The sequence below is a fragment of the Camelina sativa genome, chromosome 2, assembly GCF_000633955.1.
Source record: "Camelina sativa cultivar DH55 chromosome 2, Cs, whole genome shotgun sequence".
NCBI lineage: Eukaryota > Viridiplantae > Streptophyta > Magnoliopsida > Brassicales > Brassicaceae > Camelina > Camelina sativa.
In genome coordinates this window covers 26110736-26134459 of record NC_025686.1, presented here as the reverse complement: position 1 = coordinate 26134459, position 23724 = coordinate 26110736, and the positions used below count along the sequence as shown (strand labels likewise).

Below are 23724 nucleotides of genomic sequence, written 5' to 3'. Positions count from 1 at the left end.
GTTCGTTTTAAAATTTAGCACTATTCGTATTCGTATTCGTATCCGTTTTATTTGCTGTTTTACTATCCGTATCTGTATCCGTTTGCCCGGATATCCATTTTTCAGAATGGATTCGGATACAAATACGGATATCCGCGGATATCGGATATTAATCTTAGGCCTACACTTTTACCCTTGTAACACCGAATTAATGATATTTTTTAATTTATATAAATATCGATAAAACCCGTCCCGCTATATAACCTCATCCCGAAATATTTTAACTCATACTATATCATCTTTTGTTATATTTTAATATTTATTGTGTATCTATGGTATAATATTTATCATATTTAACTTTTTAAAAGTTTTAAATATTTTTCATATTTAACCTTTGAAAATCTTTAAAATAAAGACCGAAATAAACCAAATAAAAGTTTTTAAAGTTTGAATGTCTGATAAATCAAGCTTTCTACTCATTTTTAGTCGGAATCATTTTGGTTTATTTTATATTATGACTCTGAACATTGCCCAATTTTTTTAGAAGATGTGGGATATTGTACCGGTATATTTTTATTCATCTATTGAATAATATATGTCTGTTTTTAAAATTTTGTATTACATCATATGCAGGAAAAATAACAATTTTTATAAACTAAATGTATTATAGAATAATTCAAAATAATTTAAATATAAATTCCAATAAAAAATGAAAGGGAATCATATATTATTTGAATGAGGTAAAAAGATTTCTTTATTTTTTTAAATCTTACCTATAATTTATTTTGAAGTTTTGGTAACTAATATTAAAGTCAATGCATTAAATATCAAAACTTTTCAAAAAGTATTTTTGAGCAAAAACTGCTGCAAAAATAGTAGGATAGATGTGACATGTATTATTTCTATTATCTTAGTGAAAAACTAATCAAATAAATAATACTTTTGTAATCAAAATATGTAACATGATTTTTATGCTCGTAAGTTGTATTTTCATATATAGTGTTACTATTGAGATTCAAACCTATATAATAATTCCTTATTGGTTGACGAATTAAAAAGTAAACTAGGTACTAACCCGCAGTAGACCGCGGGCTGAACATTTTGTCTTTAAAAAATATGTAATAATATATTTGTTAAATAAATTATTTATAATAGTTTGTGATTAAAAAAGTTGGTTGATTAATTTTTTGTTTTGATGAAAAACTCTTCGTGCTATACTATTGTGTTATAACTAAATTATTGTATAAAGTAAAATTATTGTATTATAATTTTTGGAGAAAATGTTGATATGTCTCAAACAAAATTAATTAATTTTTTTAAAAATGTGTAAAAAATCTAAATGGCGTATTGGTTAATGTATTTAATAATAAGTAATAAGATAATAAGATGATTATTAATAATTATTTTTATACGCTCAACAGTTTTAGCCAAAGATTTGGGATTAGATCGATTAATTGGTTCATGTTTTTAATTTAAGTCCATTTAAGTCGATTAATTATCCATGTAACCCGTGATTTTGGGTGATTAATTTTGGTTGATTAATGATTAATAATAAGTAATAAGATGATTATTAATAATTATCGTTTATACCTTCAACAGTTTTAGCTTTTATTTAACTTTCTCTAATGGCAATTGAATGTAAATTTTTACACTTTTCAAGGTTATTTTTAATTTTGTACTTCTTTTTCAAAAATACCCATTTTTCTATGTCACTTTTTAAAAATACCCTTTAATGGTGTCCATTTTCAAAAATACCCTTTTATATATAAAATGACAAAATTATAAATCCTAAACCCCAAATACTAAATCCTAACACTTAAAAATTATATTCTAAATGTAAATTGGAACCCAAACCTAAAAAAACAAATTCTAAAAATTAATTTAACATAGGGTAATTGTGTAAAAGAGGGCAAAAATGAAAATATTCAAAAAGAGGTATTTTTGAAAAGGGGTATGTCAAAGAGGGCATTTCTAACAAATTCTCATTAATATAGTAGGATAAGATCTTATCTAATTAAAATCGCGTATTAAGTTTAAATTTCAAGAAAATAGCTTATTTTTTACGTTTTAAAATCAATATGTCAATGTGTTACCAAAAAGAAAAATCAATATGTCAATGTTGCTGGAAAAAAAAAACCCCAAACATGTAAAGCAAATTTTTATTTCTATTATGATAAAGTCTCTTTGCACTCAACTTTACATGGTAATCATTAATCGATGTTTAATTGGTAAAGAACTTTGACAAATTCATATTAGCATATAATCAAAAACAGAAGGAATCGCAATCTTCTGAAACAAAATATAGTTCTCGTTACTAATGGGAGATTTCGGTATTCTATCTTTGATAGCATCCTCGCAATTTCTTGGTACATCCTCAGCAATACTAAAATTTACATTAGCCTCTTTATAATCGTGCGATCGAACGCTCGCTAAAGCAGTGTGTAATGAATCTTTAGCATCGCCATAAAACTCGACGCAGAGGCGTAGCTCTGCTTCAATACTTGCATATCCCTTGCCCTTGAGGATATGTTCAACAATTCCTTTAACGTTCATAGCTTCTGCTTCAGCGTTCTTCGTCGATGCTATGATCAAACCTTCAAGGGTGGTTGCGGTTTTGCTTTGTGGATCTTGTGTAAGAGAATCGACGCAGAAATTGTATGTCAAGCCCGGTTCTATCACGGTTGCTTTCTTGCAAGAATCTTGAATGAGAGTTTGAGCAAATGCAAAACCATTCAAGAGAAGAGAGAACATAATCAATGAAACCAAAAACTTCATCTCTTTTATTTATTTTTATTTCTTTTGGAAGAAGTAGAGAAAATAAGATTGATTGATGATGAATATGTTCACTTTGTGTTGCAATTTATAGTAAAAGTGAACATAGAAGTTTATGGTAAGACTCTTTGACTATATTCAATAGATGTGTTGAATCATTAATTCAATAGTTAAACTCATAAATGAAGGTGTTGAAAAATGAAAAAAAAAAAATTGATGTGGACTAAACTATGTTGAATAAACAAAATTTGGGACCACTAGAACACATGGTGCATTATTATTGGTTATTAAAGTTCATTATATTTTTAATTCATTCTAACTATTTGACATGAATTATTTGAGGGGATTATATTGGTTTAGGATTTAGAAAGAATTTTAATGACATTAAAAGTTATGTAAAATATGTTGTTATTCAATCAAGACTTTTTAAAACTCTTTAAAAAATTTGGTGTTATTGGTTGTGGATTTGTAAAAAGTTATCTAAAATCTTGATAAATCTAGTCTTATTGGATTAAGAGTTTTATAAAGTCATTAAAAGTTTTATGTTATTCAATTAAAACAAAAGAATCTTGGATTGTTAATGAATTCAAATTTTGTGTTATTGGTTTAGGATTTTATATCATTTCCTTCATAACAAAAGTCATGAAAACTCTTTCATCAAATAGAAAGATTTTATGAAAGATTTTACAAGATTAGGAAACACAAATCAGCAAGATTTAAAATAACTTCCTAAACAATCTCTTATAGAATCCTTCATTTTTACTTTCTAATTTTCTATGATTTTAAAAATCAGCAAGATTTTTAAAAACACAAAGTCATTAAAATTCTTTCGAAATCCTAAACCAATACCCCCCTGATAGTAATCAAAGTTTTATTTTATTTTTGCTTTACATAAAAATTTATTGTTTTCATAGAGACTTGTTTCATTTTATTTGAACACTAGGTAGTAACCCATGCTACAGCACAGACAAAATATTTTTTTTTCTATAAAATTTAAATTCGTAAAAATATGTTAGAATTTTATTATTTTAAATACATAAATTAAGTATTTGTACAATATTGGTATTAAATCCAAATATCAGATTTCAGTTTGGTTTTAGTTTGGATTATTGTACGTATATAATCTAGACATATCTACTTTAGAAAGGGGAATATGTCCCCTCCTGTTCCATCCTTATTGTTCCATTCCATCTTGTTCCATGTATCCTCCCATTCCGTCTTTTAAATGATTACTCGTTAGACGATATTTATTAATAGAAATTGAGTAAAAAAATTAGACAGGATACCTGAATTCCCCGTTAAATACTTACTTTTATTTAGTTAGTTGAAATTATTCAAAAAACTATTTAATTGTTTTCAGAAATATCCAAAATTTTCAAAGTACTCGTTCCAAAGTGATGCAGCGCATCTCGACTCTTTTATATCTCTTATTTCTTTTGTGGGCTGTGCTTTATTATCTAGGCTTTATGTTGTTTCTTGGGCTTTAAGTTTGCTCTTTGATTATTTCCTTTTGCTATGCTTAGGGTTTTGTCTTTGAGACTTTAGTATTTAAAGCCTCCTTTGTGTAAAAGATCGAGATATACGTTTATTGAATAAAAACCTAGAGCTTTTCAAGCTTCTAATCTTCCTTGTTATCGGCATTCTCTGTGAATCAACGATTATCAAGATCCCTCGTTGAGCAGCTATTCTTCGGAATCAACGATCTTCGAGACAACTCCTTGTTTGGTATTCTTTGAATCAACAAACATCGAGTTTCTATCAAGCTTACGCTGCACCACAAAGTAACTGATTATATATCGCATAGTCAACTTTTTAAAAATATTTATTTTTGTATAAACAACATAATACACAATGACCTATTAACCACTAAGACTAAGATATCTTTTACGTACTATCTCGACATACAACATATTTTTGTATCTTATCCATTTTTATATTTGAAAGTTGAAATTAAATTTAATTATCCAAATTATGTGATCTCATCTTGTTTTTTGATTAGAAATAGTTTAGATAATTACTTTTATTGTTTGAATTACCCGTTCTCGTTTGTTACACGTTCTTTTCTATAAGATCATATTTTTTTATATAAATGACATCATTTACATGTTATTAAAAAAATGTTTCCTAAAATTTTCAAATAATTATTCCAAACTAGAGATTTTGTTCTATAAATATAGAGATGGTATAAGATAGGGCAATGTTTCTTGTACTTTTACTATTGCATAAAATGATTTTCCTAATAATCATAACTACTTAGGTAGCAAATATTCCTTACTTTTAGCATCTCTTTCACCACAAATATCACCACAAATATACTTTTCTTGAATTGTCAAGGATGTGATAGTCCATCCTTCGGGAACCTAAATCATAAGTAATAAACATAGTTTAGTCATAACTATATATAATCCTTTCCAACAAAACATAATTAAAAAAAAATCAAGTAACTTACAGAGACACATCGGGTAAATTCATCTCTATGGTTTCCTCGTGTATGATTTTCTATGTGTGCATTATTTTCACTTGAACCTCCAACTTGTTTTAAAAGGTTTGGTCATAGCAAGACTTGTGAATAACATTTGCAACTATTGTGATTTCAAAAGTGTATGCTTTTTGTGAATGGTTTTAATAGTGGGATGTTATGTTAAACTTTGAGGATGTTTATATATTTATAGCCATATGTAACTACTCGATGAAAAGAATATGCCAGATCCGGTGCAATATTCTTAAACAATAATAATGTATTACATTCGAGTTGCCAAAAAACCTTGGATTTAGATATATTTTGTTAAGATTGTGAAATTATTATTATGATAAATTTTAGAATTATTATTAATTATGTTCTTTTTAATTCTTATGTTCCTCCTAATTGTTATGGTAGGTGCTAATGTTCATTCATTCTATTATCTTTTTTTTTTTTTTTTATCTTTTTTTATATCTATATCCAAAACAATTAAACTATGACGCTCTCTTCTCTTAATCCGCCTTCGATTATTCATTAGCGCCTCCTGCTACTCAAACAGCTTTCTTTAGGAAATGCCGACATCTACTACTAATGGCTTGACATTCCAGAACAGGAAGTCATTTGAATGCCCGAAGTCTGCATCTTCTATTACATCTCCGAAAGAGTGAAAAGTCCCTTCTTGCCTGATGAGTTCTTCTTTCTTTTCTTGCTCCTCACAGTCAAGATCCCGCAAATTCTGACTGACTTGAAATTAATAGTCGTTTTATCTAATGATATGAGATGACGAGCGTCAGACAGAGAAAGATCAAAAAGTCTAGTCAAGAAGCTTAACGGTGAAGATGGAGAATGAATTGAATCTTTCACCCACCTCAATCCAACTAGCACTCTTGTGCCTCATCGATCTGCCTTCTCACTCCAGGAGAGCCATTTCGCCATTCAAAAAGAACTGTACACGCGCGTATGGATCATCCATTCATTTTTATTATCTTTTTTATTATCTTTGGATATAGATTTTATTATCTTTTTTTTTTTTTTCACAAACCGGTTTTCCATTCATTAATTGTGGTTTGGTACAGCAGTTGGGGATAATAAAACCGATTTTGCTAACGCATCGGCTTTACCATTTACTTCCCTAGATACAGAAACAAAAGAGACAGAATCGAAACGACGCGATAAACAAAGGATGTCATGGTGAATCCCGTGAAGCTCCTTGAAGGAGACCTCCCAATTGAGAGCTTTGATCAACTGAAGTGAATCTGAAGCGAACATAACTTTCTTGAAACCAAGATCGATGGCCTGGAGTACAAATTTGTCTCCTTCTTTTCCACACCCGGGTCAGGTTTTTTTAAAGAATTTAAACCGATTCAATAAATCGGATCTTTACAAAATATATGTGATTTTCTTTTTTGCAAATCTCATCCTCTTTATTACACAAATATTCTATCGGACTTGCTAACTTATTTATATCCCTAAATTATAGCAACAAATTAAAGATACAATCTTATTAGGCAAGATTCATTTAAGATATAAAACTCAAAAATGTAATATGTCCCCATTAACTACCTTTTATGGGATAAATCTTAATTGATAATAAATGTTAATATTTCTCACAATAAAATCGAATTAAACTCTAAATTTTCTGTGACTAATTTACATACTATGGAGAAAATTAACATAATTTGAGTTAAATACAATGACATATTCCTTATCTTCACGTATTATTCATTATTTCCTATTAATTCGTAATTGTATGATTAGCAAAGATATTTTCCTTGCTCACCAATTTCTTTTACGATTTGAATCACAACTACTATTATCATCACCATTAAACTCTATAAATACTAAGGTTATATTTTAACGAAAATGCACAATCTCAAACGAGCATTTAGCTTAGAAACAAACCAACCCTTAATATTCCAATGGCTGCTTTATATTTGTTTATTGGTTGTTGATTTGTATTTTACATAAGTCCACGTCTTAATTGTTTTTGTAGATGAGTCATTGTTTCAGATTTTTAGCAACTATACTAAATAATTTTTTCTTTTCTTTCTAGATGGCCAAATCGTTAACATTGGGGAGTGGACTTGCTTAAAGAGAACAACAATCCAACTAATAAATCGATATTTATTTAAGAGTTGAAAAGTGAGTTTTCTAGAGTACTTTTATTTTTATATAGCATGCCTTAATTTCTGGTTTAATCGCATAAGAAAATCTCAGATAATGAAAAGAGGAAGATGATGTTATATAGCATGTCTTGCTGTTGTTCAAAAAAAAAAAAGAGGATGATAATAAGAAGAATCAAGGTTGATGATGGAGAATTATATTTTCTTTTCCAGGTCAAGATGACAAAATTGGGTTTTTTCCCTGTTTTTTACATGTAAGTTAAAAAATATCAAATCAATAACGCAAATATAAAGCACATTAATGCCAAATATGACTCTCTTTTTTATTACTTCCTAACATTTTCTTTGGTACAATTAGAACTTTAGAAGGACGTACACAGAAATGAAAATAAAAATAAGCAGTATAAGGGATTCTCTTTATTTAGCATTACTACCAGTCTTCTGAAAAATTTATGAACATTACTTTGATGTTCAATTTATGTCACAAACAAAGCTATGCTATTTTTAATATGGGATAGTAAATTAATAGGGCTAATATGTATTTTATCAAAACTAATATTGACAATTCCTTTTAAATTTTATTCTTATTTTTTTGTGTTCGTAAACAAGTAAAACAAAAATCACTAAAAAATCATTAGTATGGGGTACAAAATTCTAAATAAATAAATATACATATATATATATATATATATATATATGTTAGATTCAGTAAAAACTAACATATATATATATATATGTTAGATTCAGTAAAAACTAATTCTGTTATTTATTATAGTTCAATATATCTAAATAATTATAAAAACAATAAAACTATGTAGCAACACAACTTAAATTCTGAATTTTAAAAAATGAATGAAGATACACCTTAAATTATAAAGTCAGCACTATAACAAATAAGTTAGATATATATAGCACTATAATTGTGGACCTCATCTCCTATAGTAATAACTATATATGTATAGTTAGTTTTATCAAACTGAGATTGTGCAAATATATTTAGTATGTCTTAGCAAACTAAACAAAAAAAATTAAACTTTTGCAACAAACTAAATTTGATAATGTAAAAAAAAATGGCCCGTGGTGTACCACGGGGTAAATCCTAGTGATTCTTTAAATTTGGAGTAAGATTATATTGTTACGAATAGGAAAATTAAATGTTGTCAAAAAAAAAATTAGGAAAATTAAATCTTAGAATATCTTCTATTAATGAATAATCATAACTCCAATGACATTTTTTACAAAACTAAGGTTAGTTTTATGACTTTTCTTTTTAATAGTAGGGATGAACATTGAGCTTCCTCAAAACAAATATATGATTGCTCCACTTTAGAACTGTCTCGAGCATTTCTAGCTAATTGCTTAATTCGTTTTATTTAGCTAAGCTGCATATTTGGATTGGATTCATGAAAGTTTTTTTAAAAAATAACGATAATTACTTTCTTTTTATTTTGAATCCACTGAACTCAGAATTTCAAATCAAAATTTTCTATTTCAAGGATCCAAAAAACAAAAATCTTAAACAAAAAAAAAAGCTCTTTTACCTACTGCTCTCCTAGTATATTTTTTTCTTCTTTATGTCTCAATTTTTGTTGTACAAAATCTTTAAATAATTATTTACACTACGATTTGAAAATTAAAAAATTTCATATGAACTATACTTCACCCCTTTTGAAATTAATAAGACACTAGATTTGGACCTGTGCTATAGCACGAGTTTAAATTCTTTTTATATTATTGTTTTAAAAGTTTTTTTGGATAATATATTATGCAATAAAATCATATGCTAAATATGATGGCTTGAAAAAAACATCTATTTTGTAAGTTTTATATTGTTAAATTTGTAATCTTATGTATGAGAAATGGTTATGTTTGTTGTTTGTTTTTATTTTAATTTTTGAACATGTTTGGTGAAAGTTTTTTAATATGACTCGTGCTTAGGTAAAATTTTATTTAAAACTGCAAAATAAGATCTCGGAAATCACGATTAAGTGTGATAAATTACCAAGATTTTATTTCTTTTTACACCTAACAATATATTTTTATGTCTAACATTATATATTTTATAACAATATGGAATATTAAAGTTTTTATTTTGGCAATTATATAAATCATTGGAATATTCTTGAGGATTCTTTGGGATATTCTTAAATGTATTTATGTAGCCCATAAATTGACCAATTAATCCATGACCTTTTTTGTAACTAACCTATATTTAATCTATATAACCTATTTTGTAACCAACTTGTGAAAGTTATATAGTCTATAAAAAAAATTGTGTACTTCCATATAATTACGAAAACATATATCATTAAACACACTATTTTGTATATGAAATCTACTACACAATATCTTAAACAAGAACTTATATCCGATTAAAGTATTTCTATTTAATTCTTTGTTAACTTTATTTTCTTACAAAATTGTTCTGGTTATATATTTATGCGTTCTCAAGCATCTCGTTCTGAGCAGTAATTACGTGTCACAAAGGAGGAACATGTCATATGCATCAAGATATTAAAAAGCACATGTCACCTTCTTCATTGTTTCAATCTCACATTGGCATCAAGATATTAAAAAGCACATGTCACCTTCTTCATTGTTTCAATCTCACATTGGCATCAAGATATTAAAAAGCACATGTCACCTTCTTCATTGTTTCAATCTCACATTTCATTCCCTTCACAGCCTCCACCATTTCCTTATGGGAAGCAATAGTCTGTTAAGAATTTTTAAGAAAGAATTAACATGTCCTCTTGAGGGTTTAGTGAATCTTTTGTGCGTTGACTCAAGCCAACTCCATCCCCAAAAGACTTACATATTGTATTCGAGACTTCGTCGTTTTCAGAATCTCAGGGAACTACAGTAAAACCTCTATAAATTAATAAGGTCGGGACAAAGAAATCTTATTAATTTATAGAGGTTTTAATTTATCGATAATTAATTTATCGATAAATTAATAAAATATTAATTTATGAAAAGATTTTCTTATTTTTATAATTTTATATTACAAAATAAGATATGTACTTTTGTTATCATTCACATTTTTAAATAATATTTTCAATTTATAATCTTGGTTATCGTAATAGGATGAATGTTAATTGTTTACTAGATTATCTAAATAAAAATGATAAATGTTAGAAGTTTAGAGTTTAGAAGAAATTGCTACTAATATCCTTCATGGTAATGATGAAATCGAAAAAGATATTGCAGTACCTTAAGAACCAGTTTCTAAAGAAGCAGTTATCACATCTAGGACTCTCCACAATTTTTGAATGCAATTTAAGAAGATAACAATGAAAAAGATTAGAGATGAGCTTCAACAAAAATACAAATTCAAGAATATGCAAACAACAATAGAGTTATATTTCACTAGATTTTCTTAGATAGGTAAACAACAAAAGAGTCATATCTCACTAGATTTTCTTAGATATATATGTATATATATTAGTTTATTTAATTTATTAATTTATGATATTGATGGGACTATATTTTTACATAGGATTTCTAAAAAATTTATTATCTTATTATTTTATCGAAATATGTCATTTTTTACACCGGCCCAACTTGGGACCGGAAAAATTTATTAATTTATAGCGATTATTAATTTAAAGAGTATTAATTTATAGAGGTTCTACTGTAGTTTGCACCTCCACGATCCACTAATAGAAGATTTATTACTTTATTAGAGAAAACTGAACGAAAAAAATACATGAGATACGCGAAATTTAAGAAATGGAATGATATAAACTAGCTAATAAAAGAATAAAGAATAAATAACTGTTTTTTCTCTCTCGCCATAGGTGATTTTCCCCTTACCACCGTTTCATAGTAAAACTCTATTTTCCAGTGCTTTTGGCCGGCGTCGGCTTCTCCGGCGTCGGCCACCGTTGCTTGTTTTAATCAGTTGTTTGTACTTCATCTAAGTACTATACAGTTTTAGATTTTCAGTAATTAAAATGGCAAATCGAGATTATCAAATCCACGCAAGTTGCCTCTTTGCGTCGATGGTGTTTCAGGGACTGAGTCCATCATCTAGTTAACAGACTCTGGCCGCGTCATTGGATCCATCCTTGATTTGGTTCATCTGTCAGTTCATTGGAATTTCACTAATCAATATAACAGATTTATCTCATATCTATTGTTGTTCCTTTCATATAATATCGATTCAAAGGAATCGTGATGTCTTTCTTTATAGAAAGTTTGTTTCTGGAGTGTTCGCTCGCTACCGGTGGAGTTTCCAGGTATTAACCGGTGAATGTCCTCTTACCCAATGGTATGGAAGTTCTACATGGGTTTTTGATCCTGGAATCAATGGAGGAATCAGTCAACTGGATGGAATCAAAATTTGTGATCTTACAATAACGATGTCAGATGATGGTGATCAACGTGATGCTTCCTTATTACCCTGGTTGAAATATTTCATAAGTTGTGAAATATATAGTTCTACATTCAAGGTGGAAACTTTCTTTGAGAATGGTGATGGTGATAACTTTTCATGGACGGAAGTCTTTCTTCTACCGACACGAGTTCTTTATTTTATTAAATTAATTTGTCTTTGGTATAAACCTAAGCCCAAACGAGATGTGAGCGTGATGGGAAGGCAAAGGACGGCGGGTGTTTGTGATCGTGATGTTATCTCTTTCCCTCAGTTGGAAAATTCTACTTCTGTGAAAAGGGTGTTCATGGTCATTAATTGGTAACGTTGCGTAAGGCGATTTCAGCATATCGTATTGAGTTTCAAAACACAAGAGTCATTTGAAGCAACAATTCTGTTTTTTATTTTAATAAAAGTAATGCAAAAAGCATTTTGGAGTTTCGTCTATACGATGATAGCCAATTACGAGTTGTGAAAGAGAGATATAACAGCTTTTTCTGTTAGCCTATAAGGCTTCCGATTGGCAAGCATGGTCAATTCCACTCTTTTACCGAAATTAAGTTTAATTTTCTTTATTTGTGTCAATGGTTGTATAAGAATGATTCATGTATTTTGTAAAACTCTTAATGATATAATATATTTGATTTGCCGAAAAAAAAAAAAAAACCTAGCTAATATAAACAAAAACAAAAATGGGCTTTATATATACCTTATGGGCCTACTTAATATTTGGGTTCAATACAACAGAAGTTGTAATTGTAATTTTGAAGCACGTTGTTGTCTCATAAAAACAATTTCCCTGGGAGGGGGGGATCATTACTGCCGTTTATGTCTCCAGAACTTAAGTCATGTATCTTTCAAAGAACTTATTAACTCCATACATTGGTACGTTTTTACGTTTCCTGGAATTGTATCAATGTCGATCTAACCAAGTTCTTAAAACTTGTAACGATTCCAACTTATAGCAATTTTCACTATCTTTAATATTAAGTTTGAGTTAAAACAATGCCAATTTCTAACCAAATCTTGAAATAAATTAACTTACTGATTTGGAAGAAACAGCTTGTGGGCACAACAGTTAAGACATAGACTCAAAGAGGAGACATTTACATGAAATATATTCAATTCTGCAAGAGTTATGTTTCATTATTAGAATATGGACCTACTCCTTATAGAAGCTACTCTGTTGATTTAGTAGCACATTAATGTTGCCACTCTGCAATACGGAAAAAATATATGATACAACAACATTAATTCCTCTTTGAACTTTTCTTTCCACTCTGCAAATTATTACGTTCTTACGATTTCGCTCACTCGGCATTTAATTGTAAATACGGTATCACAAACAATCATTGCATTTGTTTTCAAAACCAAACAATCAGAATACTAATTCACCGTTGGATTTTTATAAGATAAGAAAATAACAAATACTATATATAAATTGATGTGATTTGAATTGGTGATTACCACTAGGAAGGAATCTTGGCGAAAACATATCTAAAATGGTCCATATATAGAAGTTGTGGTCCTTTTTTTTTTTATAGATGATAGCAATATTGCAGGATGTTGCAATGATGCATGTTTATAGAGACTGGAAAATTCCAGGAACGTAAACTGAGATCTTACCTAATTAGTATGAGACTGGAGAGACAATTGATCTCATTGGCTCTTTCCTCCTCTTCTTCGTCTTGTTTGCTTTAAGCACAATCTTTTGAAAAAAAATTCAGTCCTTTTCTCTGTTCTTTGTTTTTTGCTTTGTTTTAATTACAAGGACAACTCTAACGTGGGACGTACAATGACCATACCTATATTAAAAAAAAAAAAATTCATGTGATTCGTATTGGCTACATTCACTTAAATAATACCATGTTATGGTCCAGTCTCTACTCTCCCTTTATTAATATACATTGTACACAATGTATCATTCTTTAGTAGTACATGCGCACTACATATATGGGCTGTTTTTGTTTTTACTTTCACTGCTAGCTGAAGTTATTTTACTGTTTATACATACATACATACAATCTAAGGACGAATAAATGATATATGTATCAATCAGTATGAATAGAACTGTCGCATATTAAATACATACGAGTGATGACCAAACAACGGTCATTTGGGTCAATGTGAATAAGTAGAGTAGTAGTCGTACTATACCATCTAAGTACTGATTTTTTCACATCACATTTATTGATGGATAAGATCATAAATATTGTACTTGTTTAATGATCACTGGATATTAAATTATGAGAAATCAAGTCAAAATGAATTTAAGGATAAAAATTTGAAAGGGAGGAGGAGGAAGACGTCATGGTTTGAAACATAAGGGTCACGATTGAAGATCCCCTCGCTGTTTGTTTGGTAACACCGCCATGGAGTTTGTGTACGAATCTTATTGTAGTTTGAGCTTTTGAATAAATTAATGTTTGTGGATTCTTTTATAAAACAGTGGTGGTGTAGTTGCGAGAGTCTGACATTGTTTGTGTAAGTTGTAACTATATATATTATTATTTTCTTTTTACATGATTAAGAAAAAATATATATATATAAACTCCGAAATATGCAAGTTATTGTAGAATATGGTCCATTTCTTTTTTTATAATTGTTACTTGTGAGTGATATAGACTAACAGCGAAAGATATATTTATGATCGGTAAGACTGCTAACAAAAATACAAAACAAAACTGTGTCACTGTGTCGTTGTCAAAATAAAAACGGACACACATTTTGAAAATTTTGAAGTATAACGCGGTTCAAGCTGCATGTAATTATATATTGCACTACTCATGTCATGGTCGAGCTAGATATGTAATTTATAGTCTTCCAACATAAATATATACATCATGTGATACCGACGGAATACTAAACATTTACGTATATTTCAAAGACGCCAAAACCTGCAGGGCCCCTACTTGCCTTTTATAACTAAAAACATTTTTCTTATTTTCATTAGAAATAGCCTTTTCTTTATTTATTTTTTTCAAAATATTCATTGATTTTTCATTTGACAAATCTCTCCTAATTAAAACTCTACGAAAATATAGTTGACGAAAAAAAAAAAAGCCTACGAAAAATATTATTTACGTATTTATTTATACGGTCTCAATCTCATGGATCCACTTTCTCTCTCAGCTTCAGCTATATAATTTTTTTTACTTCTTCATATTTCTACTTCTTCCTCCTCAAGTCACACACAAAACCAGTTCAACAACTCTCAGAGACTACAGAGCTCATTCTTAAAACGGTAAAAAAAAATACAAAAATGGGAAGAGACTGGTCCTGGCTCGGCGGAGGGAAGAAGAAATCCTCAAGCAAGTCAAAGAAAGAAGAAATCAAAACACCACCACCGCCGCCACCACCATCAACTCTCGCCGAGAATACTGCAACGGCGGCTGGTTGTATGAGTGCTGTGTTCAACAACATTTTCGATCTTCAACATTTACAGTTTCCTATTAACCACCACCATCTTCATCTTCCTAAAGGTACTAACCATCTTCTCATTACTTCTTTCAAACTTATTTTACATTACATAATCTGATTCTCTGTTACAATAATAAATCAAATTCAGGTGTAGATGCTCCAAGAAACAGCTTCGAATCAACGGAGGAGGAGACTACATCTTCACCAACCAGAAAAGATGGAAATCTAAATATCTCTGTAAGTGAATAATAAAAAACTTATCTATCCAACTCTGTTTTTTTTAATATAAGCTTCTTGGGTTACTAAAAAGTTTCTTCCTTTTTGACCATAATCATAATTTTTACAGATGGGTATCAAAATCAAGACCAAACCACAAGCAAGATCATCAGTTACATCAACTGAATCATATTCTCCGAGCATAAAGACACCAACTTTGGTTGCTAGACTCATGGGTCTTGATCTTGTTCCTGACAATTACAGATCATCATCTCCTACTCCATCTTCTTCATCTTCTTCTACCTTAATCGATCTAAAGACAACAACAAGATCTTCTCACTCCAAGAAACACAGACATTACTCTCTCCAAAGAAACTCTATAGACGGAGGCACACGTTCTCTTCCCGAGACTCCGAGGATTTCACTCGGGAGACGATCCGTTGACGTCAACTGCTCCTACGAACACCAACGTTCTTCACTTCATCTCAGAGACAACAACAACAACAACAACAACAACAACAACAACAACAACAACAACAACAACAACAACAACAACGTGTTGTCTGGTATTAACAATGTGAAGCTCACGAGGGTGAAAGAGATGAAGATACACGAAGATAAAGAGAATCGGAGTCCACGTGAGTACGCTAGACAGATAGTGATGCAGTTAAAGGAGAACGTAAGCCGACGGAGAAGAATGGGAACTGATATCACCAACAAAGAACAACAATCAAGAGAAGAGACTCATGACTCCAAGAAAGCATCTTCTAAGATCACAATCATCACTCATGATTCATCCCCGAGACTGGGACTAACGGAGATCCCCAAAACAAAACAAACAAATAATGTCGCTTCCAAGAATCTGGAAACAACAACAGTGAAGGGTCAAGACAAGAACAGGTTACCAACAGTGCAAGAAGAGCCACAAGGAACAGAGCAAGTAAAACAGAGGAATTCTACAAAGAAATGCAAGAAACCAGAGAATTTCAAGTCGAGATTAGTGAAACCGCCACAGACAATGCAAGAAGAGCCGTTTGTTCGACCACCAACAACAACAACAAGTAACAAGAACAACAATGGTCTTCTTCTCATTCAAGGAGACAAATCTTCCAACAAAAAGACACCTTTGTCCATTAATCATCTCATCAACTTCACTAGTGTATCCACCATCAAGAAGAAAGATTCATCACCTCATCACAAATCGGTAATACAACTCTCTCTCTTAGAAATAAAAAAACCCTTATCCAAAGTTTAAATATTTATTTATTTATTATTTTGGCAGTCAAACGTAAAGCTCAGAGAAACACAAACACCAAGAAACAGAGCATCATCATCAACAACAGAGTTGCCTAGTTTTGCGAGCCAATCACAACAACCCCACATTGCACCAATCGCCGGCGGCGAGTTAGAGTACATAACAAGAACACTAAGAAGAACATCGACAGAGACACACCAATCTCATACGCTAAATGGTTCTCTCCTTCACACCCACTCGATCCATCAATCTTCTACTTCCTCGAACATTTCGCTGTTACATCAACCAAACCTAGTAGAAGAAGCTCACCGGAGAATCTCTCTCTCCGATGCAACAGAAAGCTACTCTTCCACTTAGCCGACGAGATCCTCGCCGATATCTTAAAACCACACTTCAACCTTAAACCTTGGGTGTGTCGTTACTCTGCTCAGTCACAGAGGAATCTAAAAGGTTCGGAGCTCATCGACGAGTTATCTCGGAGAATCGAGAGGTTCCCTTTAGCAAAGTGTTTGGTTTTAGAAGACATCGACGCTCTAGTCGCCGGAGATTTCCCGGAGATCGAGTCGGCGTTTGAAGAGGACGGAGAAGGAATCGTCACGGAGATTGAGAGAGGAATCTTTGAAACACTCGTGACCGAAACGACGACGGATTACTTTACCACGTGGATGACCAAAACGGCGCCGCTCAAGCGTAACGATGATGTCAGTGGCACGTGGGGAGTTCACGTGACGAGATACTCTTCAAAAGTGGGGTCCCACCACGACTCGTTCTCAAGGAGATTGAGACTTCCACGTGGATAAAAGAAGTATTCCACATGGCAGACATTTACTGGTTCTTCTTTGTATAGGTTTTTTTTTTTTTAAGACTATTTATTTATATTAATTTTCAAATACTTTTGTAGCCGTTATATAAAATAAATAAAATTAAAATTTATATATTCTTTTTTTGAAAAAGTGAAGAGAGTGGTGTGGACCGTAATGGAGCTTTTTGGTAGAGAGATAGATAGATGTGTCAATCTCACAGATGTTTTTGTCCCCCGTCTATTCCAACATCCCATGGGTTTTGCATATGCTATGTAGACTAAAGAATAGTATTCATATTCATGACTCTTTTTGTTTTTAATATCTTTTTTTGAATGATCATTTGATGTTGTTGTTGGCAGGCTGTTTTTGGTTAAGATAAAGATGTGTCAATACAAGTGTTTTTTTATTTTTCACGCACTTGATGACACTGAATCAACAGTCAAAAATGAATTATGGGGGTCTATTGGAAATATTTGAAATCATATCGTTGTACATCTAGGTTTGAATACTATACACACCAACTAGAGAAGCATATACTATTTTGGGGGTCATAGGATAGGAGAAGTGAAATAATTTTGGGCCCAAAACATTTAATTTGTTTGTTTGAATTTTTGTTTTTGTTGCCATATTAGCCTTATTCTATATGTTGTCTCTTTGTGTGAATTTTCAACTTTTTTTTTGTTTACAGTTCGACATGAATTTTGAATTCTATCTTAGAATTGTTTAGTGTTTAAAGACCATAATGGTTTGATTACCAGATAATATATTTTATTTTGTGAATTCTGATTGCATATTTAAATGTCGGTGTGGTGCAGAGTCTTCATCGGAGTACTTTAGAAGTAAAGGTGTTTGTGAAGAGTGTGATGAGTGTTATGATCTCATGTGTATTTGTATGTAATTATATTCATTATTTGTCATAACAAAGCAACAAAATAAACTATTTTGGACAATAGCATCCAAGATTTTTTTTAAAAAAAACAAATTATACAATGATCCATACACTTTAATTTCACAAAATATATAAATGAAACTGTCGAGCATACCATAATAAAGTTTTTCAGAATACCCATTATAATTATGTACCCTCTCTGACGATGTGACACACATCGCGCATTTTTGCAGAAAGAATTATTCACTCCAAACGGAACATGACACTATAGTTATGAAATGTGACAAAAATATTCCAATTTTTCTAAAATTAATTGAACACATGACACTTATATAGTTATTGAACCATCTTGATGAAATATTAAATCAGCGATAAGCCTGATTTTACGTACTCTATTTGATCAACTGATTAATTATGATATTTAATGTGGCGAATGATGATATATTAATAATTTACTGCTTTATAATGTATGTCATAATTTCCCTAGAATACATAATTCATATGTTAAATTGTTATTAGTCTCTTAGTGTGGACTATGTCATTTGTTTCCCAACCTCATGTTTTCTTAAGATGCTAAACGTATCGAAACGATGGTAAAATCAAGATTGTGAAGTTATAATAAAAAAGAATAATATACAGGCACAACAAATTTTCAAAAGCATTTGACGATTATGACGTTGACGATGGGTACAAAAACGTACGTAAATTTCAAGAGGAATCTTATTATGTATCTTTGTTCTTATTATCATGTCATGAGAGTTTGTGCATCTCAGAGAGCTTAAATAATTCTGACGATTGTCCAAAATAATTATAGTAACGGAGTGTAAGAGAAGAATATATCTCTTACATATATATACATAAGAAAAAAGAAAAGAAAAAAAGAAAAAGAAAAGTAATTAAAAAGGTGCAGGGAACCTTGTAAAGTAGTAAAAAGACAATACGAAAGATAGATTTTTGCATGGACCCGAGACATTTACGTGAAGATTAAAGCTACATCTGTCGTAATGAAGACACCATTCATGCAATTTAGAATTCATATAATACATAGTTTGTTGAAATTATATTGCATGACAATGAAACTACTGTTTTGTTTTGTGTTTGGTTACGGAGTTACGGTGGCCGATGTTGGGATAAGCTTGAAGAAGAAGAGAGATTAAGTCAAAATCTATCCTAATCCTACCGAGTAATGGTTTCCCTAAAAAGATTAGGATTAGCTAAAGTTTAGGAGTTATCTAAACACAATTATAATTTGTATTAGGAATTATCTCTAATCTCTATAAATATAGAGTTGCCAAAGTTGTGGTAAACCTATGAGCTTGAGAGATTAAGATAGAGAGATTGTGAGAGAAAGCTTAAAGTTTTGAGTCAGTTTCTTTAAGCTAATATAAGAGAGTCATTCTTATAAACATTCTTGTGTTCTTAATTCTTTCTTACTAAGCTAGATTTGGTATCAGAGCCTCCAGGTTCGGTATTTGAAACATGAGTGAAATAACCGAGACTAGCATCAAACCAAAAGAGAACGTACCTTCATCGATACAATGTCCGATGCTAACCCCTATCAACTATACGGTTTGGGCTATGAGGATGAATGTTGCTCTGCGTGTCCACAAAGTTTGGGAAGCAATCGATCCTGGAACAACAGAACCGGAGAAGAATGACCTTGCAAGAGCTCTCTTGTTTCAGTCCATACCAGAGTCGATGATTCTGCAAGTTGGTGATCAGATTACTGCTAAAGGGGTATGGGACTCGATCAAAGCAAGAAATCTTGGAGCTGATCGAGTAAAGGAAGCAAAACTGCAGACTCTCATGGCTGAATTCGACAGGCTAAAGATGAAAGAGACAGATACTATTGACAACTTTGTCGGTAAACTCGCAGAGATCTCCACAAAATCTGCATCATTGGGAGAAACCATTGAAGAAACTAAAATTGTGAAGAAATTCTTGAAAAGTTTACCGAGAAAGAAATACATACACATCATTGCAGCACTTGAGCAGGTTCTTGATCTGAAGACAACAACGTTTGAAGACATTGTTGGGAGGTTAAAGACTTACGAAGAACGGATCGCAGAGGAAGAAGATTCACAAGATAATCAGAGTAAGCTCATGTATGCAAATTCGGATTCACAGTCCTATGAATTCAACTATGAGGGAGGCAGAGGAGGAAGAGGTTCTTACCGTGGGAGAGGCAGAGGTCAAGGACGTTCTGGTTTCCAACCAAGAGACAAGTCGAGAATTACTTGTTATAGGTGTGACAAGGTTGGACATTATGCATCTAACTGCCCTGATCGTCTCCTCAAACTAATCAAAGCACAAGAAACTTTGGAGAAGGAAGATGAGGATAACACACAAGAAGCAGAGTCTCTTATGATGCATGAGGTGGTATTTCTCAATGAGAAAAATATGCAGCTAAAGAAGTATGAAGATTGCTCAGACAATACTTGGTATCTGGACAATGGTGCCAGTAATCATATGACTGGAAATCAAGCATGGTTCAGCAGAATTGACACTATGGTCACAGGGAGAGTTCGTTTTGGCGATGACTCACATATTGACATAAAAGGTAAAGGTTCGATCGTGTTTATTACTAAAACTGGAGAGCGTAAGGTGTTGCAGAATGTCTATTACATACCAAACCTCAAAAGCAACATCATTAGCTTAGGACAAGCTACTGAAGCCGGTTGTGAGGTCAGGATGAAAGGAGGTTGTCTCACCTTGTATGATCGAGTAGGAAACTTGCTGTTAAAAACATTAAGGTCGAGGAACAGACTCTACAAAGTAGTATTGGAAGTCGACAGTACTAAGTACCTGCAACTTGTGGCTTCTAATGATTCGAATCTGTGGCATGAACGCCTAGGACACGTGAGTCTTGAAACCATCAAGACCATGGCAGAAAAGAAACTAGTGTTTGGAATTTCGAATTTGGCAAAAGAGAAGGAGATATGCGAATCCTGTTTGCTTGGTAAACAGACAAGAAAAGTCTTTCCAAGAGCAACATCTTATCGAGCAACACAGGTTCTTGACCTTGTCCATGGAGATCTTTGTGGTCCAATCTCACCATCTACACCTGCACACAAGAGGTACATTTTCGTCTTGATTGATGATCATTCTCGGTATATGTGGTCTTTTCTTTTAAAAGAGAAGAGTGAGGCATTCGAAAAATTCAAAGCATTTAAAGCAGTAGTTGAACAAGAGTCTGGAGTTATGATCAAAACATTCAGAACAGACAGGGGAGGTGAGTTCATGTCTCAAGAGTTTCTGAGTTTCTGTGAGAAAGAAGGCATCAACAGGCACTTCACCGCACCCTATACACCGCAACAAAACGGTGTGGTCGAGAGGCGGAATAGGACACTGCTTGAGATGACTAGGAGTCTGCTGAAGCATATGAACATGCCCAATTACCTATGGGGAGAAGCGGTGAGGCATGCGACCTACATCATCAACAGGGTTGGAACACGAAGTTTGGTGTTTCAGACGCCATACGAATGTTTTAAGAAGAGGAAACCGAATGTAGAGCATCTTAGAGTATTTGGCTGTGTTGCCTATGCTAAGATAGAGAATGCACATCTCAAGAAACTCGATGATAGATCGAAAATGCTTGTGTACCTTGGAACAGAACCATGCTCCAAGGCATATCGACTTCTTGACCCTACATACCGGAAAATCACAGTCAGTAGGGATGTTGTGTATGAAGAGAATCGAAGCTGGAAGTGGAATAAGTCTCAAGAAGAATCTGCAGAATCAGGCTCGTTTACTCTCAGTTTTGGTGAGTTTGGTAATAATGGGGTGAGAGAAACTGCAGACACTATAAACGAAACAGAGGAGAATGAAGAAAATGGAGGAAATAATGGTGATGTTCTTGGAGATGATGAAGCTACAGAATCTGAAACCGAAACTGCAGAAGAACAAGAACAGACACATGAGTCCTCTGTGTTGTCGCAGAACCCTGTTACGGACCAACAGTTGCAGCAGCCACTGGTTTTACGACAATCAGCAAGACAAGTGAAGAGACCTAGTTACCTGAATGACTATGTATTGTTAGCAGACATTGAAGGAGAGAATCTTCTGTTGGTGGCTAATGGAGAACCCTGTAATTTTAGAGAAGCAAGCGAGTTAAAGGTGTGGAGAGATGCTTGCGAAGAAGAAATTAGTTCGATAACGAAGAATAAGACTTGGAGTCTAGTCGATTTACCATTTGGAGTCAAGCCTATTGGTTTGAAGTGGGTTTTTAAACTAAAACGTAATGTGGACAACAGCATTAACAAATATAAAGCGAGGCTTATCGCAAAAGGATATGTTCAGAGGCATGGGATAGATTTTGACGAGGTTTTTGCTCCTGTTGCTAGAATTGAAACAATTCGTTTCATTATCTCTTTAGCTGCTTCAAGAGGGTGGGAGATTCACCACTTAGATGTGAAGACAGCTTTTCTTCATGGTGATTTAAGAGAGGATGTTTATGTTCGACAGCCAGAGGGATTTGTTGTTAAGAACTGTGAAGAGAAGGTCTACAAATTGCACAAGGCGCTCTACGGGCTTAAACAAGCACCTCGTGCTTGGAACATCAAGCTAAACATTATTCTTGGGGACTTAAACTTTGAACGGTGTACCAAAGAGCCATCTCTGTATAGGAAACGATACAATGATCAACTTCTCATCGTAGCAGTCTACGTGGACGATCTACTTGTCACTGGTTCGAGTCTTGGGCTGATACTTGACTTCAAGAAAGAGATGGGTGGACGATTTGAAATGAGTAACTTGGGAAAACTCACTTACTATCTGGGAATCGAAGTTTTCCAAGGAGCTGATGGGATTTGGTTAAAACAAGAGAGATATGCGAAGAAGATCTTAACAGAGGCAGGAATGAACGAGTGTAACTCTGTTCTTATACCAATGGAGACTGGTTTGGTTCTTTCTAAAACAGAGGATCCTCGACGAATTGATGAACGAGTGTATCGAAAGAATATTGGTTGCTTAAGGTATTTACTTCACACTCGGCCTGATCTTTCATATGCTGTAGGGATTCTGAGTCGATATCTATTGGAGCCTAGAGAATCACATGGAGCTGCGTTGAAACAAGTTCTGAGATATCTTCGTGGAACACTTGATTTCGGACTTCATTTCAAGAAAGGAGATCAAACTGGTTTAGTCGGATATAGTGACAGTAGCCATGGAGTGGATGTTGATGATGGAAGAAGCACAGCCGGTCATGTCTTTTATTTCAACGATTGTCCTATCACTTGGTGTTCGCAAAAACAACAAGTGGTGGCCTTGTCCTCATGCGAAGCTGAATTCATTGCGGCAACAGAGGCTGCTAAACAAGCTATTTGGCTTCAAGAACTCTTTGCTGAAATCGTTGGAACCACTTGTGAAAGGGTGTTAATACAAGTCGACAACAAATCTGCTATTGCACTTACTAAGAATCCTGTCTTCCACG

The 23724-nt window shown here is 32.4% G+C and overlaps 1 protein-coding gene and 2 pseudogenes across 1 annotated transcript; 2 read left to right on the top strand and 1 right to left on the bottom strand.

Moving 5' to 3' along the window:
• Nucleotides 2146-2789, bottom strand: LOC104756982 (putative invertase inhibitor). Its single transcript, XM_010479661.2, has one exon. It carries the CDS (start codon nucleotides 2752-2754, stop codon nucleotides 2227-2229), a length of 528 nt encoding a protein of 175 aa, XP_010477963.2. The 5' UTR covers nucleotides 2755-2789; the 3' UTR covers nucleotides 2146-2226.
• LOC104756972 lies at nucleotides 11292-12345 on the top strand (annotated as a pseudogene).
• LOC104739624 lies at nucleotides 14829-17501 on the top strand (annotated as a pseudogene).